At 45.0% G+C, this 19389-nt stretch overlaps 1 protein-coding gene across 5 annotated transcripts in view; it reads right to left on the minus strand.

Moving 5' to 3' along the window:
* Nucleotides 1–19389, minus strand: part of LIMCH1 (LIM and calponin homology domains 1) — a 268490-nt gene that overhangs the window by 61932 nt on the left and 187169 nt on the right. For 3 of the 5 annotated variants that reach the window (XM_066573145.1, XM_066573144.1, XM_066573143.1), the window contains exons 7-11: nucleotides 13652–13847; nucleotides 9756–10008; nucleotides 4483–4725; nucleotides 857–1132; nucleotides 255–512 (exon numbers count right to left, since the gene is read on the minus strand). In XM_066573145.1, the coding sequence (XP_066429242.1) occupies nucleotides 255–512; nucleotides 857–1132; nucleotides 4483–4725; nucleotides 9756–10008; nucleotides 13652–13847 (1226 nt within the window). The remainder of the gene's footprint in view (nucleotides 1–254; nucleotides 513–856; nucleotides 1133–4482; nucleotides 4726–9755; nucleotides 10009–13651; nucleotides 13848–19389) is intronic. The other 2 variants (XM_066573146.1, XM_066573147.1) reach the window with 2 other exon arrangements.

Raw genomic sequence — 19389 nt, forward strand, 5'->3', positions numbered from 1 at the left:
TCCATGCTCAAGACTCCCCTCTAAGACGAGAATGGAGAGCCGCTCAGTAAGATCAGCACCTGCCCAGTTATTGCCAGGGAAGCAGAGAGCGGGACTTGGGGCGATCAGTAGATCCCCCTGAGCCCAGCATTCTCATAGAGGTTGTGCATCTTGGCACAATCCCACTAATAAGATAGTAGAATCAATTACGGAGCTTCCTTTCAATAAATCAGTTGAAAAATAAACCATTTACACACAAACAAGAGTGAACACACCTATCTTTGGAAGAAAGTGTTAGTCTCTGCCATGTTTCAAGGTCAGCTTTGGTTATCGAGGCTGTCCCAAAAACTTTAGGTTCCTTCTGAGGTGAGGCTGCTGCTCCCTGAGTTTTGCGCTTGGCTAAATCATCTCGCTGTACATCTGGAATCTTCTCCTCTTCCTGCTCCGATTCAACATCTACAGGTCTTTCAACTGTATTGCCTTTGAGGCTGACAGACGCCCTTTCTATAGTTTGTTCTTGGCTTTCATGTTTGCTGGACACAGTGAAATTCAGAAGATTATGGTTATGTTACTGGCTGCATTTTCCTCCTGACTACGTTACGGCCATGCACATTGCACAAAGCAAAAGACCATGCCAACTCTATCAGACGTATTTTATTTCTGATGTAAAAAAACAACATATTGAGCTTTCTTCCATGACCTCTTGTCAAAGCCAACTCTGAAACACATGCGTCTTATAAAAGTCCTTTGAACTTTTTGAAAATTAAGACTCCTTGGATGAATTTGGAATGTATGTTTTCTGAAGCCCAAGGACACACCGCAGATTAGTATATTCACACACAGTTTTCATCTCAAACTACAAGACTTTTTAACTTACCTTTTATCCAAAGTATTTTTAGGGGAAGCAACGGTAGAAGGCACGGAGCTGTCCTGAGGGGGTTTTGCTTTATTAATATAGGAGCCCTGTTTGTATTGATTAAAAGGCGTTGAAATTTTAGGTTGGTTCATTCTTGCTCTTCGTGTGGCCAGGTCATCTCGTTCAATATCTGGGACTCTACGCTCTTCTTCCTCCTCAGAATCCGCATTGGATTGGTTACTGTTCTCTTTTCGAAGCACCATTTCTGGTTCAGGGTCTTCAAGAGATAGCTTTTGACTGAGAGTTAAAATGACATTTTACAACTATTCCAATGGAATAATATCAGATCAAACTGCAAAAAGGCAGGTCCCACATGCAGAACATTAGAGGTTAGATAGGACGTACTCCATTCTTGTGATCATACAAGCAGACAATTCGTAACAGGGCAATGTCCTAAAAAATACAATTCTTCCTGTCTCCATATTTAAAAATGAAGTTACAGATTTAGGCCAAAATGGGCACGGTAAACGGAATTATTCCGTAAATCCCATTGTGATTGAATGTGGGCATTCAAGTGTTTGACTTTACGCTGAAAGGTCTATATTCCCAAGTAGTATACTTTGTAAAGTCTGACTACCAAATGCACAACTAATGCAAAGCAACTTAATAAAAAGTGTTGTAAGTTTCAATTGGCAATTCGTCTCATGCCATACCCACATAAAACACGAGTGATAAATGTAATAAGATTAATAATAAAGCTATTGCTGGAAAACAAAAGATGAAGCAGCATAAAACCACCAACGCATGTTAATCTCACGCTTGGCTTCAGCAAGTATATAACTTGTCACCAATTTAATTTAGCAAGGGATTAACCCAACAGTGGGTTACACGGTGCGTATACTGTGCAGAACACAAATGGAAAAATCTTTCCAAGCTCCGGTATTTTAACCTGAAGCTCAACCCGTGGTACTGAAGCATTAGAAACTGTACTTGTACGGCTATCTCCAAAAATAATGTTTTTCTCAGAAAAGACAGCTGCTTTAATGTTACTGGGTACTTTGAAATTCTTAAACTTGCTCATTCGACCCATCAAAAGAATAAAAAACATAATTAGACCACTGATGGACTCTAAAGTGTTCTAAAAAGGTTGAGTTTGCTGAAAGGCTGAATGGTAAAAACAGAAATCTTGATTTCTATGTTGTGAATTATATATTAAAGATAGTTTTAGGCTATTTCACATGGGCTGATGTACGGCCACGAACATTTTACGTGCCGAATTATTGGTCCCTGTGAATATGTTTTTGATCAATCAATGAATGAGCCAATGCTTTACATCATTTATGCCCTCATAAAAATGCTCACTCGTTGGCAGCACATCTCCCCATGTAAAGGGGGGGGGGGGTTTGACAAAGGTGATCTGTATGAGGACAAAAATCATATGGATGATCGTTCATCCTTCTACTACTGATCCTCTGCCACAGGTGAATGGCAGTAAACGTGCTCCGATCAACATATTTGTTGATTGGCACTTGTTGCAATGGGCAGAGAATCGGCCCAAGTAAAACGTGACTTTTTGGATCCCAAGGCCCTAACTTCTGGAGGTATTAGATGATCTACAGGTGACACTGAAGCCACGACTGCAAGTTAATCTTACCCTGAGACATTGGTCTTACTTAGAACTGTTCAAGGGTTTTGTTAGACCTAGCAGCTCTGTCCTCATATCTGAATTTTGGTGATCACATGACCTGTCATGTGATCACCAAGATTAGTGCAACAATACTGTATTCAATGTTACCTACACAGCACAACTCATTAAACTGGTAGTCTCATAAGGACAACTGCTTTCGATATAACCTATATCATTATATCCTATATGGACTTTAATGAACGAAGGAGGGAGGTCTCTCACTCTGCAGAAACTATGTACAAGATTTTCCAAAGTTAGCATTTAGCTTTTACAGCAACCTAAAGTGTTGGCCAGTGGTCTAAAATGAACCTGTCACCAGGTATGAGCACCGTAATCTAAATTACAGTGTTCATAGTCCAGGCTACCAGGAGCACGGGGACGGGTTTTTATTTAATACTTATCTGCCTCTCGATGCCCACACCACCAGCCCCATAAGTCAGCATGGGACTGTGTCATCAGACTCAAAAAGCTGCAGTCTGTGTGCATGCTGCCATTGATCTCTATGGGAGCACACATACTTTAGCTTTTAGTCCAATGAAAAGGCCCGCACGCCAACTTGTGGGGATGACCGTACGGGCAACAGGAGGCTGAGGAGTATAAAAAACACTTCGCTGGGCTGCTGGTAACCTGCACTATGAGCACCATAACTTAGATTATGGTGCTCATAGCTGGTGACAGGTGCCCTTTAACCTCTACAAAGCACTACAACTATTATTCTGTGTAGGCATTATATAAAGAGAAACAAAATTATACCCCAGCTTGCTGTTATATCAGTAATAGCATACTGATATGTGAGAAAAGACAACTATCGTTTTGTACACTGGTTATTTTTGCATCTTGCCATCGACACTAGACATCTGCCATAAAATACATGCATATGCATACCCATGTCATGACAAATTGCTATCAACCAAATGTTTATTGCAAGGCACATGCATTCATTGACCTGCATGGTTGTCTCCAAAAGGATAAGTTTCATATTATACAGTGGGTCCGGAAAGTCTTCAAACCCTTTCCATTTTTCTACATTGTTATGCTGTGGGCTTGTGTAAATTTAAAAAAAAAAAAAAAAGTTTTTCCCATCATTCTGCACTCGGTCGGCACCCCTTAATGACAAAGTGAAAACCGCATGTTGGAAATCTTAAATTTTTTTTTTTTTTTTTTAAATTACAAACATTTTGCATTGCCACAAGTATTCAGCCCCTGTACTCAATAATTAGTTGAAGCACCTTTGTCAGCGATTCCAGCCTCCGAGTGTTCTTGGGTATGAGGTCATAAGTAGAGATGAGCGAGCGTACTCGGAAAAGCACTACTCGCTCGAGTAATTTGCTTTATCCGAGTATCGCTGTGCTCGTCCCTGATGATTCGGGTGCCGGCACGGAGCGGGGAGCTGCAGGGGAGAGCGGGGAGGAACGGAGGGGAGATCTTTCTCTCCCTCTCTCCCGCCCGCTCTCCCCTGCTCCCCGCTGCGACTCACCTGTCAGCCGCAGCGGCACCCGAATCTTCAGGGACGAGCACAGCGATACTCGGATAAAGCAAATTACTCGAGCGAGTAGTGCTTTTCCGAGTACGCTCGCTCATCTCTAGTCATAAGGTTTGCACACCTGGATTTGGGGGTTCTCTGACATTCTTCTCTGCAGATCCTCTCAAGCTGTCATGATGGATGGGGGCAGTCTGTGGACGCCATTTTCAGGTTACTCCAGAGATATTCGATTGGGTTCAAGTCAGGGCTCTGGCTGGGCCACTCATGGAGATTCACAGAGTTTTCCCTAAGTCACTGCTTAGTCTGAGGTCCCTTGCACATTTTTTTTTATTTGCACAAGGCCACAACATAAAAATGTTAAAAAAGTGAAAAGTGTCTGAAGACTTTCTGGAAGTACTGAACATGCTCCAATACAAGACAAACAATAATCAGAAAATTCTGCACTCCAAACAAGCATTCCAATAACCTGTGGCTAACCTGCTATACCGCTTTGCTGCGGGCATGACCTTAATTCCAACTTTTTGAAGACTTTTTAATTTCCGAACCTCTACATCATCCAGATCAGACTGATCCTTTGCATCCTCTTCCTGTTGCTCAAACTGCTCTTTAAGCTTGTTGGCTTTTCCAAGAAGCCCTTTGAAGGGAGCCACTAGAGTGGTCCCATCTTCCTCATTGTGTCCCTCACTAAGTTCCTCCTCAATAGTTTCTGGCCGATTTGGGCTAATAAGTTATTACATCAAAAAGGATAATGTTAGAGGACTGTACATGTACAGAACAAGTTATAGAATTATGGGGGTCTCATTGTTTATTAAACGTCATTTGCATCTTACTAATATTATGCGTCTTAAAGGTCCTGCCTTATCATTCACATGCAAGTGTAAATTCATAATAATGTAGTAAGAAGAAAAAGGTCTCCCTTAGCAAATCAGGATTTTGCCGTTGCCCCCCAGGTATAATGCTTCATTTATAGTACTGGGCTCCTCATACTAGGAAAAGAAACCTTATGCGCCTCCCAAGGCTCCAGAGCCTGGGTGCAATTGCTATAAGAATCCTATAACCCCCTGGGCAATTGCTATAAAATCCTATAATTACACATCTGGTCTTCAGACTGGAGATATGGTGGTCACAAGCGGCCTACAGTGATTGCCTTTCTATGATTTAATGAAATGGAAGCAGCAAGCATAGTATAGGGGATAACTTACTGTTCGGTGAACAACCCTCACCGATCCAGAGATATCTTCCCCAGCATGTCTCTAAATTGTGACAGCGCCATAACCGCTTCATTCACTTCCATGGGAACTGCTGGAAATAGCCAAGTTTAAGCACTCAGCAATCTCTAGCAGTTTTCACTTAAAGGGGTTGTCCCGCGCCGAAACGTTTTTTTTTTTCTTCAACCCCCCCCCCCGTTCGGCGCGAGACAACCCTGATGCAGGGGTTAAAAAAGAACACCAGACAGCGCTTACCTGAATCCCCGCGCTCCGGTGACTTCTTACTTACCCGGTGAAGATGGCCGCCGGCATCTTCTCCCTCCGTGGACCGCAGGGCTTCTGTGCGGTCCATTGCCGATTCCAGCCTCCTGATTGGCTGGAATCGGCACGTGACGGGGCGGAGCTACACGGAGCCCCATTGAGAAGATAAGAAGACCCGGACTGCGCACGCGCGTCTAATTTGGCCATTAGATGGCGAAAATTAGACGGCAACTATGGAGACGAGGACGCCAGCAACGGAACAGGTAAGTGAATAACTTTTGATAACTTCTGTATGGCTCATAATTAATGCACAATGTACATTACAAAGTGCATTATTATGGCCATACAGAAGTGTATAGACCCACTTGCTGCCGCGGGACAACCCCTTTAAGTGAGTGAAGCTCTGGCCACTGCTGTCAAAATTTATGGACGGAAATGAAAAGATATCTCTTGATTGGTGGGGCTCTCAGCGATAAGACCCCCATCGATCAGCAAACTATTCCCTATATTCTGGATCGATCATAACATGCCAAGATGGGAATACCCCTTTAAGCTTTATTGTTGCTAAACCCCTAGTAACGAATTAGTAAGCACCAGCTGCCTGGTATGAAAACCCTGCCAAATAAATCTACAAATTTCAATATAGAAAAAAGCATAAAGGGTTGAAATATTGATGAAAACTTTAATCCCACCTTAACCCTTTCCAATCCACTGTCTGACGTCTGAAGACATTATGATTTAAAGGGGTTGTCCCGCGCCGAAACGGTTTTTGTTTTTTTCCAATAGGCCCCCCGTTCGGCGCGAGACAAACCCAATGCATGTGTTAAAAAAAAAACAAAAAAACATTTAGTACTTACCCGAATCCCCGCGCTGCGGCGACTTCTTCCTTACCTTAGCAAGATGGCCGCCGGGATCTTCACCCACGATGCACCGCGGGTCTTCTCCCATGGTGCACCGTGGGCTCTGTGAGGTCCATTGCCGATTCCAGCCTCCTGATTGACTGGAATCGGCACACGTGACGGGGCGGAGCTACGAGGACCAGCTCTCCGGCACGAGCGGTCCCATTCACCAGGGAGAAGACCGGACTGCGCAAGCACGTCTAATCGGGCGATTAGACGCTGAAGATTAGACGGCACCATGGAGACGAGGATGCTAGCAACGAAACAGGTAAGTGAATAACTTCTGTTTGGCTCATATTTAATGCACTATGTATATTACAAAGTGCATTAATATGGCCATACAGAAGTGTATAACCCCACTTGCTTTTGCGGGACAGCCCCTTTAAGGCTTTACAGCTCCGATTTTGGAAGACATCCGTCGGGTTCTCTTACTGTATATAGCCAGCCTCTCTGTCAGAGCCTATCCAACTTGTCACCTCATGCAGTACTGGCTTTAGCCAGCATATAGCGCCGTTGTATAATGGCAGAAAAAGAGTAAGCCCCCTAGGAAAACTAGGATACAAATTGGATTGGAAAGGGTTAAAGATAACCTGTCACCAGATTCATGCCGCCAGCACAACGGGCAGCATGAACCCAAAGGAGGTATACCCATTGCCTCTGTGGAAACGCTGTGGCATTTTAGAACAAACATACTTTGACTCGAAACGGAGCTCCAAGTCAAACTTCAAAGAGGTAGGCTGTGCTTGCCTCTCCCGCTGCAGCATATAGAATGGCAACACTCTCCACTTTTGTGTATAGGGAAAGAGCGGTCAGTCTTCACACTGTGGGCAAGGAGAAGTCAGAGTGGTCTGTCTCTTTGACTCGAGAGTTAGGGATGCTCAAGTCAAACTTTAAAGTGTGTTTTTCTGAAATGCTGTAGCGTTTCTGAACACGTACACAGGGGCAATAAGCATACCTATACCAGGTACATGCTGCCCATGGTTCAGGCAGCAGGAACCCGACCCAATGAAAGGTCTCCTTTAATAATTACACCCAATTACACTTAGGCAAAGTTAAGGCTTTACGACAGCACAAAATGCAATTCAGCCCATATGTTCCGAAGACCACCTAGAGAGGATACTTGGAAGGATTACCACCATCACCATCCAACCAGCCTAACGCACTCATGATGTGTTCAACGTCATTATAGTTGGAACAACAAGGTCAGATAGAATTTTTTAATTTATTTTTTAAATGATCTGTAAAATAACTCAAAGCAGAAAGTAACCATGTGAACTATATTTCCTAGTGCTTGTAGTTATTTTAAAGAAGGTCCGAATTCACTCTGGTCATGTGCCTGTTGGAAAACACTTTTTACATAAAGCATGTGAACATGGTTTATGTTAAACTGTCTGCATGCCAGAGAGGTCTGCTTTTGAGAAAAATGTGTTGGATGTTATAGAATACAACTCCTTCCCACAAAAAGCTTCTGGAACTGACCCAAAGCAGTCACCTCCGAGATGTGTTCAATGCTCTGCTAGTTACATATGTTACTGTAATGCCTCCAAAAACCTCACTATAACTCCTGCCTACCACCACCATCACAATCTGGGCTTCACATTTACAGGGACGGAAAGCAATAATCCATTTACACGACGGACCATATATTACAGTGAAAAAGAACATACATCAGAGGCAAAAGGTTCTACTGCAACACAGAGCCAGACGACTTCATAAATGATTAACTATAAAACCAGACTTAGGAATCGGCGTTTGGATCGTTTTTCTTAAACTGAAGCCAGATTGTCAACCAAGTGTGACCTCCTGGAAGTCAGAGCCAATGTTTGCCATTCTTCAAGTCTGGTTTCTTTTGGTTGTTCGATCACATTCTCACAGCTAATATAATGTAGAAAAGGAAGTAAAAGCGGGTATTGAGTTGGGTCTGTTAAACAGTTATCCACCTTTGAAGTGTCTATTAAAAAACAGGGTAGACATTGAAATATAGTAAAAAGGGCTGTGCAGAAGTCAAAAATGGTCCCCTGGTACCTAAATGTATACCATGGTCCCTCCAACTGATATGCATCATTAATAGTACTGCTGCCCTTTTTTTTTTTTGGGATGGTACCAAGACGGCGTGCCCTGCTTACATGCCCTATAACGACATATGAACTTCAAAGAGTGAGGTCAGTCGCTTGGAGAGCTGCTGTGTAAGAGGAGCTTCCTTCCGGGGGGGGGGGGGGGGGGTGTGTGAACCAAGTGCAGCCCTTGCAATTACAGAATGGTCACTCATCTGATTGGCCATCCTGTAATATGACATTTCCCCTGCAGCAGCAGGGAAACATCTGTCGCTTTCCCCCGGCAAAATTGGCTATTTGCAGAGGGTGCCAGGAGTAAGATCTGTGGCAATCAACTGATCATTCCATGCTACATATCCTAAAAGGGATTGCGCGTGTTGATACAACCCCTCTGAGTGACAGAAGAACCCTTGGGTTAACGTACAACTACCTCCTTATACGTACAAGATTGCAAAAGCTTAAAGTGAATGTCCACCTTTTAAAGAGGTTGTACAAAGATGGGCTTTTATTACCCATCCACAGGATAGGTGATAAAAGACAGAACACTGGGGGACTCACCACTGTGACCCCCACTGGTCCCATGTCCCACCTCCTCATCCCTGTAGACTTGCATCACCCCAAGCAGTGAGGAGACTGAAAGGAACGCTGGTTGCGCAAGCGCGCTGACACTCCGTTCACTTTCAATGAAAGTGCAGAGGTTACTGAGTGGCAAGCGCTGTCAGCCCCACTGAAATAAATGGTGTGCCAAAAGCATATGCTCGGCCAGCACTCCATTCATTCTGATGTCACAGCGGGTGGACCCTGCAGTGACAAGCTGATGGGGAAGATGGGACCCCCATTTACAAGACTAGCAAGTTATCGAACAGGGGATAATTTGTAATATTGGTACAATCCCTGTAAAAAGTTCTTTCTTGAGGTTGATAGCCCTATTTTTCCTATATTATATATAAATATATACATACATACATACATACATACATACACACACACATAAAGATGCACACATACTGAACTCCGGTCGCAACAGAGTACTGTTGCCTACTTAATCTTTTTTTTTACTTTTTATATTACATTACACAAAATAAGTGTTAAAGGGTGGACTTTCACTTTACAAATGAGAAAAAGAGAATTTACAAAATTAAACAAAATGATTAAAAAAAAAGGAACATCTGATTATGCTAAAACATTATCAGACTATACAGGGGGAGCTGTTGCATCAGTATCCTTGATCACCAACACCAGTTTTATTTACTACTAGAAGTTTCAGACATAACTATAAACTAGATTTAGGAATTAACTCACTGTGGTAATGGTAGTAACATAATTACCTGAACGGCCTTTCTCCGCCTAGTGGTGAAGTGGCGGTACTCCAACTTTTCCGATAGTCCTCCCGTTCGGCTTTCTTCTTGCGTAGGGGAGCTGGGATGTATGCAGTCTGGTTGCTTTTGTTGGGGAGGTACTGGTTAAAAGGCACTATTACTTTGTTTTCACCGAAAGAGACCCGTCTGGCAGACATATCATCTTTCCGAACATCAGGTAGTCGTCTATGAGGCAGGTCTGACTCCGAATCGCTTCCCCTCCCTAAAAGTGGAACACCAAATGCAAAAAAAGTGTCACGATAAGTACATGTTCTAAACACACTGAGCTACTTTATCACCGACTGCAAGGTTCCTGTTCTCCATATCTTCTTTTGAGGGCGTAGACTTTACCTCAAAAAATATCTAAGTAGAATGTTAGACCTTCCTTAACCCATAGTGAAAAAACCCAAGAAAGCAGGACGTCATATTATAGATCTTATATATATGTCAAAGGAATCTCCTGTAGAAGCCAGATTCATGATGGACTCCAAGCAACCTGCCAAAACTTAAACTGAGACTTGTTAAAGCTGTCAGCCCTTCCAGCTCCTGCGGTGCATATTTAGAACTCATTTTGCAGACCATCGACATAAGTGCTTTCTAAATATTTCATTATGTTTTAAGCAAACGTCAACATTGAAACCCAACTCTTACGTGGGCAGATTTATAGCGAAACCACTTAACCTTGCTTTGTTTCCATGTCGGGTATCCTAGCAAGTCATCCTGCCAAGCCTCAATCCTCGATCTTCAGATATACTGTATACACCAGGTCTTATTTCCTCTACAGTTTGTTTGTCTTCTATGCAGTTTTTAACTTTATTACATTCCTCAGCTATCTGTCCACTGCTGATTTAATAAGGGCATTGTGACGCTTTGTAAGCTTTTGCAAAGAGTGACCAAAACTTTAAAATAGTTTACTGTAAAGTCGGTGTTTTACGGGGTCGATGAGTAAATCGTGTCAGATGCAAGTGATCAAATTCATGCTCGTTATATAAAGGTCTTAGAACTTATACTATGTCACATTGCAATTTTTTTCTCCTTCCACTTCTTGCAAGTTTGCAAACAGTAGAGGAGGAGGATATATGCCTACTTTCACACTAGCGTTTTTTTTCAACTGATCCAGTTTTATTTTATCTTTCAGGATTTAAAACATGGTGGAACTACCACCACTTCAATGAATGTGACTCAGTGGAACTAGTGGGGTTCTAGGTTCAAATCTCATCAAAGACATTATCCATTTCGAAAAAGTCCATAAAGACATCACCCTTGGTCAGATTTGAACCTACAACTCCAGCGCTGCAAGGCAACAGTGCTAATGACTGAACTATTATGTTTAAGAAGAATTAAGACAATGACAAGATACAACCTCCATGCAGATGTTGTCCATAGCCAGGTGTAAACCCAGAACTGCAGTGTTACAAAATGAGGAGGCTCAGTTGTTAGCACTAACCATGGAAACATAGGACTGCATAAGAGCTGTATAACCAAAACGGTTGGATTTTTGTTATGGACTTAAGTAATTTCTCTCAAAAGGAAATCATAATAAAGAGGTTGCCAGTTATATTTTTCATTCATTTATGAGTACACATCAACTTTTCAATAGAAGCAGTCTTAAAGAGATTGCCCAGATGTAAACTATTGATGACCTATCCTCAAGATAGGTCATTAGTAGTAGATTGGTGAGGAGCTATTACCTGAGGCCACCACCGATCAGCTGTTCTCTCGGCTGCTGTGCGCATGCACCGAGCTGATTTCTGCAGGTAGCAGGCAGCTCTGTTCCCACTACGGTGGCCAGGCTTTGTATTGCTGGCCATTTATTTCAATGTGAATTTTCCTTGCAATACCAAGCCTAGCCACTGCAGAGTAAACTGAGCTGTCTGTGCACTGCGCTGATTTCTCCAAGAAGCAATCACAACGGCCCAGAAAGCAGCTGATCGGTGAAGGCCTCAGGTGATGGATCCTCACCAACCCACTAATGACGACCTATCCTGAGGGTAGCAATCACTAGTTTACAATTGGACAATCCTTTAAAAGGGGATTTCCAGGCAAATACTATTGATGACCTATCCTCGCTCCCATTGCCACCTATTACACTTTCTGCTCTGACCCAGATGACGACTAGCCCTACTGCGCTGACAGCAAGCCTGGCTATCAGCTGATTGCTAGGGACCATGAGTGGCAGATCCCCGCTGATCAACTATTGATGACCTATCTGGAGGATCAATATTTGGCCGGAAAACTCCTTTAAAATGGTGGTGTCAGTTTGGAAAAAGGAAAAAAATTGAATAAAAAGAACAAAAGGGTCTTTGTGTATTTTTTTTCTTCTTCAAAAACCGTGCCACTCATGTCTGTGGGCTGTATGTAGTACTGCAACTCATTCTTATTTTTATTTGCTTGTAAACAGGCAAAGAAAATGTAATATGTACCGGAGGTGATATTAAAGCAACCCCCTGTTCTTGGAACAAAATGTAGCCCCGGGACAAGGGGAGGGTGTGTATTATCGACTGCTGTTCTCCTCTGCTACTCCTTAAAGGGGTTGTCCCGCGGCAGCAAGTGGGGTTCAGCACTTCTGTATGGCCATATTAATGCACTTTGTAATGTACATCGTGCATTAATTATGAGCCATACAGAAGTTATTCACTTACCTGTTCCGTTGCTGGCGTCCCCGTCTCCATGGTGCCGTCTAACTTCAGCGTCTAATCGCCTGATTAGACGCGCTTGCGCAGATGGGTCTTTTCCCTTCGGCTCGGCAGCAGCGGCGTTCTGGCTCCGCCCCCTTGTACGTATCATCACGTAGCTCCGCCCCGTCACATGTGCCGATTCCAGCCAATCAGGAGGCTGGAATCGGCACATTTTATGCCAGAGCCTTTGAACAAAGCCTTCAGCACAGATGTAAACCTTCCCTTACTCCCCTGCTGGCTTTTCCAGAGAACACGTACTACACTTCATCTTCAATGGATGGACTTGACATATTCACAAAAGTTTCACTGAGTGATATAGTTTGTACAAACCAAATAAACTCTAGGTAAATATAATGCAGCCCTAGAACTGTAAAAGCGCCCGGAAGCTGTTTGTTTAAGCTCAAGTAGTTGAGCTATAAGATCAATCTGTCCTAGAAGTGCTCTCCTGTCACATCTCTATTGCCCAAGAGCAGACAGGTAATTCTCACTACAGTCACAGACCTTCCAAATTTCAGAACAGAGTAATAGTTCTATTTTTATGTATCACTGTAGTTGTAAGGGTCTCACCCTATAGGGTTAAACATGCCATAGAGTTGGAATGGAGAAACGCACCAAAAGCTGTGTCAAAATAGTTATGTGCGACACGTCTCAGTGCAGCAGATCCAAGCATACTTACTCAACATTTGCTAATTGACTAATACTTTAACATAAAAAGGGCGATTTTTGGCTGTGTAGTATGGAAAGAAGTTGCTGGACTGAGTAGTGCAGAAGCTACTGTTTGTGAGGAAAGAAACACAAAGACCATTACAGCCCGGAGGTCAAAAGAACCGACTGACACTTGCAAGAGAATGGTAGGAGAGCTCCTGGCCCCCAATCAGCGCTGTGGGATTGCTGGGATAGGTGTAAGCTGCAACCCCTACACCGATTTGTAAGTGAGGCCGGCCTCAATTGAGACTTTGGATGTGCACACCAAAAAGTGTTCAGAAAAGTTAGCCAGCAGGCCTGCTGTATGAGACAGAGCCACACCAACTAAATGTTGTAGATGGTTAATAAGCATTTGTCGATTGAACACCCATCCACGGATTCAGACATTCATATATGTGGGAAAGTAAGGCTGAGTTTATATCTACACTAGAACTGCAAATTTTGCACAAAATGCTTGAAGAAATAGTTATGCGGGTCACTCACCATCACTGCTACCCCTCAGAATTACATCTGGGGATGGGGTCTGTTGTGACCGAGAACCAAAGGAGTCTAGGCTATCAAAGGAGTCATCTCTGCCATGTCTTGGAGGGGACAGCGAGTCACTTCTCTCAGAATCCCAGCAATCTATATAACCGCTGTCACGGATGCTCCTTTTTGGACTTTCAATCTCTTCATTTTCCTAAAAAGAAACAAAAACAACAGTACAGTTCATTGCAGCAGATCAGTGAAGGCATAAGGACAGGTCTCCTATAATAAGTAGGCTTTTAATTCTAGGGGGATAATAATTTACAAATCAGCTAGCCAACAATTAGAACACATTTATATATAAAATGTACGCCTAAATATGATGTCCACTACAGTAGTACATAAAATGCCTGAAGACAGATCAGTCTCTGCCAGCTCATAACTGCAGGGGACCAAGCTGACCCACACATTCTGAGTACAAGAACAATGGCCGCCTTTCAGCGTCTAGTCTTGCTACATTTTTCCCAGGGCAAGCAGCATTCAGCCAAGGAGGGAAATCCTTTGGAGGAAAGGTCAGTAAAAAACACCCTTAACTCTTCACAAATAAAAGGCTTTGTTGATTCCAGCATCACTTAGATAACGCCACAGACAGGAAAAGCAAAAAGTACAGACCAATGCAGCGACTGGTCTGCATTGTTGGATCTCATCATTGTGAGGGCGGAGGAGGCAATATGTGACCAGTGAAGTCAGCAAAAGTACCATGTTTCCCCAAAATAAGACAGTGTCTTATATTAATTTTAAGGTTTAACTTTTTTACATGTATAGCTGCCTGGACACTATTTAAATTGACTTTTTTAATAAACTGTTAGCAGGGCTTAATTTTGGAGTAGGGCTTATATTTCAAGCATCCTCAAAAAGGCTGAAAAATCATTTTGCATCCTCAAAAATTCTGGAAAATCATGCCATGTCTTATTTTCAGGGTATGTCTTATTTTCAGGGAAACGGTGTAGTAGCAAATTCTACAAACTTTTAATATGGGATCATAAAGACAAGGAAATCTTGAGAACTAGCAGCAATGTTTCATCAAATATTTCCCTAAAGGTATTGGCTTCTTTGTTTGTGATCCATCAACGCTAAACTATCTGCAGCCGAGCAACACCGGACCAGATGAGTTGTATTTCTTCACAGTGCTACAGTTGCACAATACTAATAAGACCTCAAGTGCTTTGCTTCAGAAATGTTAACAAATAATTGACAAACTGAGCCAAAAGTTGTGCAATATCGATAAAACAGACAAAATATTTTATAGTTGCGGTTCTGTGCAAAAGTTTTAGGCAGGTGTGGAAAACATGTTGCAAGTTAAGGGCCTTCTCACACCAGTGTGTTGCTTTCAGTTTTGCTGATCCGGCGTCGGAACAGCAAAATAGAAACAAAACATTTCTGCTTCAAGCCCATAAAAATGTATTAAAGTGGTTGGTCTTCAGTTCCAATCAGTTTCTGTATTTTCCGTCTCCATTACACCCGGGCCCAGGAGCCTTAGGGGGCCCATAAGGCCTCTCTTCTCCATATAGGCAGCCCAGTACTATAAATAAGGCATTATAGTTGGGGGCCCTGTTACAGGTTTTGCATTGGGGCCCAGGAACTTCAGGTAACGCCTTTGCGTTAAAGGGTTAAGAGTAGTTGGAGGGCCCCCCAAGATAAACTTTTGCACCCGGGCCCATGAGCCTTTAGCAATGCCCCTGGTTCAGTGGTTAGCACTGTTGTCTTGCAATGCTGGAGTACTAGGTTGAAATCTCAAAGGAACATCAACTTTGAAAAACTCCATAGAGCCAGATTTCAACCGATAACTCCAAAACTGCAAGGCAGCAGAGCGAATGACCGGCCTACTGTGCTTCAGAAAAAAAGAGAAGAATAAACATAATGAAAACATACACCTTCCATGCAGATGCTGTACATAGACAGATGTGAACCAAGAACCCAGTGTTACAAGGTGTGGTGGCTCAGTTGTTAGCATTGCTGCCTTGCAGTGCTGGAATTGTAGGTTCAAAGATCACCAAAGGTGATGGCTGCATTGAGTTTTTCAAAGTTGATGGACCCCAGTATTGCAAGGCAACAGTGCTAACCACCGAGGCAATTCATTGAAGAGGTACCACCACTAGAGATGAGCGAACACCAAAATGTTCGGGTGTTCGTTATTCGGAACGAACTTCCCGTGATGCTCGAGGGTTCGTTTCGAACAACGAACCCCATTGAAGTCAATGGGCGACCAGAACATTTTTGTATTTCGCCGATGCTCGCTAAGGTTTTCATGTGTGAAAATCTGGGCAATTCAAGAAAGTGATGGGAATGACACAGAAACGGATAGGGCAGGCGAGGGGCTACATGTTGGGCTGCATCTCAAGTTCCCAGGTCCCACTATTAAGCCACAATACCGGCAAGAGTGGGCCCCCCCCCTCCCAACAACTTTTACTTCTGAAAAGCCCTCATTAGCATGGCATACCTTTGCTAAGCACCACACTACCTCCAACAAAGCACAATCACTGCCTGCATGACACTCCACTGACACTTCTCCTGGGTTACATGCTGCCCAACCGCCCCCCCTCCCCCCCCACAGCGCACACCAAAGTGTCCCTGGGCAGCCTTCAGCTGCCCTCATGCCACACCACGCTCATGTCTATTTAGAATTGCGTCTGCCATGACGAGGGACCGCAGGCACACACTGCAGAGGTTGGCACGGCTAGGCAGCGACCCTCTTTAAAAGTGGCGGAGCGATAGCCCACAATGCTGTACAGAAGCAATGAGAAATAGAATCCTGTGCCACCGCCATCAGGAGCTGCACACGTGGGCATAGCAATGGGGAACCTATGTGCCACACACTATTCATTCTGTCAAGGTGTCTGCATGCCCCAGTCAGACCGGGCTTTTTAATTCATAGACACAGGCAGGTACAACTCCCTATTGTGAAGTCCCTGTCGACCCACAGCATGGGTGGCTCCCTGGAACCCACCGGCGGTACACAGAAATATCCCATTGCATTGCCCAACACAGCTGAGGTAGTAATGTCGTGCTTAATGCAGGTGGGCTTCGGCCCACACTGCATGCCCCAGTCTGACTGGGGTTCTTTACAAGTGGACACATGTAGGTTAAACTCCCTGTGGACCCACTGCCTGGGTGGGTGCCAGGAAGCCACCGGCGGTACATAGAAATATCCCATTGCATTGCCCAACACAGCTGAGGTAGTAATGTCGTGCGTAATACAGGTGGGCTTCGGCCCACACTGCATGCCCCAGTCAGACGGGTTCTTTAGAAGTGTACAGATGTATTAAAAACTCAGTGTGCACCTACAGCATGGGTGGCTCCCTGGAACCCACCGGCGGTACATAAAAATATCCCATTGCATTGCCCAACACAGCTGAGGTAACGTCAGCTGTAATGCAGGTGGCCTAAAAATTAATTTGATTACACTGTAGGCGAGGGCCCACAAAAATTGCTGTATCAACAGTACTAATGTACATCCCAAAAATTGGCCATGGCCAGCCAAGAGGGCAGGTGAAACCCATTAATCGCTTTGGTTAATGTGGCTTAAGTGGTAACTAGGCCTGGAGGCAGCCCAGTGTAACGAAAAATTGGTTCAAGTTAAAGTTCCAATGCTTTTAAGCGCATTGAAACTTATAAAAATTGTTCTGAAAAATTATTTGAGTGAGCCTTGTGGCCCTAAGAAAAATTGCCCGTTCAGCGTGATTACGTGAGGTTTCAGGAGGAGGAGCAGGAGGAGGAGGAGGAGGAATATTAGACACAGATTGATGAAGCAGAAATGTCCCCGTTTTGGATGGTGAGAGAGAACGTAGCTTCCATCCGCGGGTGCAGCCTACGTATTGCTTACGTATCGCTGCTGTCCGCTGGTGGAGAACAGAAGTCTGGGGAAATCCAGCCTTTGTTCATCTTGATGAGTGTTAGCCTGTCGGCACTGTTGGTTGACAAGCGGCTACGCTTATCTGTGACGATTCCCCCAGCCGCACTAAACACCCTCTCCGACAACACGCTAGCCGCAGGACAAGCAAGCACCTCCAGGGCATACAGCGCTAGTTCAGGCCACATGTCCAGCTTCGACACCCAGTAGTTGTAGGGGGCAGAGGCGTCACCAAGGATGGTCGTGCGATCCGCTACGTACTCCCTCACCATCCTTTTACAGTGCTCCCGCCGACTCAGCCGTGACTGGGGAGCGGTGACACAGTCTTGGTGGGGAGCCATAAAGCTGGCCAGGCCCTTAAAGACTGTTGCACTGCCTGGGATGTACATGCTGCTCGATCTACGCACATCCCCTGCTACCTTGCCCTCGGTACTGCGCCTTCTGCCACTAGCGCTGTCGGCTGGGAATTTTACCATCAGCTTGTCCGCAAGGGTCCTGTGGTATAGCAACACTCTCGAACCCCTTTCCTCTTCGGGAATCAGAGTGGGCAGGTTCTCCTTATACCGTGGATCGAGCAGTGTGTACACCCAGTAATCCGTAGTGGCCAGAATGCGTGCAACGCGAGGGTCACGAGAAAGGCATCCTAACATGAAGTCAGCCATGTGTGCCAGGGTACCTGTACGCAACACATGGCTGTCTTCACTAGGAAGATCACTTTCAGGATCCTCCTCCTCCTCCTCAGGCCATACACGCTGAAAGGATGACAGGCAATCAGCCGGTGTACCGTCAGCAGCGGCCCAAGCTGTCTCTTCCCCCTCCTCCTCATCCTCCTCATGCTCCTCCTCCTCCTCCTGTACGCGCTGAGAAATAGACAGGAGGGTGCCCTGACTATCCAGCGGCATACTGTCTTCCCCCGCCCCCGTTTCCGAGCGCAAAGCAGCTGCCTTTATGGTTTGCAGGGAATTTCTCAAGATGCATAGCAGAGGAATGGTGACGCTAATGATTGTAGCATCGCCGCTCACCACCTGGGTAGACTCCTCAAAATTACCAAGGACATGGCAGATGTCTGCCAACCAGGCCCACTCTTCTGAAAGGAATTGAGAAGGCTGACTCCCACTGCGCCGCCCATGTTGGAGTTGGTATTCGACTATAGCTCTACGTTGTTCATAGAGCCTGGCCAACATGTGGAGCGTAGAGTTCCACCGTGTGGGCACGTCGCACAGCAGTCGGTGCACTGGCAGCTTAAAGTGATGTTGCAGGGTGCGCAGGGTGGCAGCGTCCGTGTGGGACTTGCGGAAATGTGCGCAGAGCCGGCGCGCCTTTACGAGCAGGTCTGACAAGCGTGGGTAGCTTTTCAGAAACCGCTGAACCACCAAATTAAAGACGTGGGCCAGGCATGGCACGTGCGTGAGGCTGCCAAGCTGCAGAGCCGCCACCAGGTTACGCCCGTTGTCACACACGACCATGCCCAGTTGGAGGCTCAGCGGCGCAAGCCAGCGGTCGGTCTGCTCTGTCAGACCCTGCAGCAGTTCGTGGGCCGTGTGCCTCTTATCGCCTAAGCTGAGTAGTTTCAGCACGGCCTGCTGACGCTTGCCCACCGCTGTGCTGCCACACCGCGCGACACCGACTGCTGGCGACATGCTGCTGCTAACACATCTTGATTGCGAGACAGAGGAGGAGGAGGAGGGTGCTTTAGTGGAGGAAGCATACACCTCCGCAGATACCAGCACCGAGCTGGGGCCCGCAATTCTGGGGGTGGGTAGGACGTGAGCGGTCCCAGGCTCTGACTCTGTCCCAGCCTCCACTAAATTCACCCAATGTGCCGTCAGGGAGATGTAGTGGCCCT

This window comes from Eleutherodactylus coqui, chromosome 7 (assembly GCF_035609145.1).
Source record: "Eleutherodactylus coqui strain aEleCoq1 chromosome 7, aEleCoq1.hap1, whole genome shotgun sequence".
Classification (NCBI taxonomy): Eukaryota; Metazoa; Chordata; class Amphibia; order Anura; family Eleutherodactylidae; genus Eleutherodactylus; species Eleutherodactylus coqui.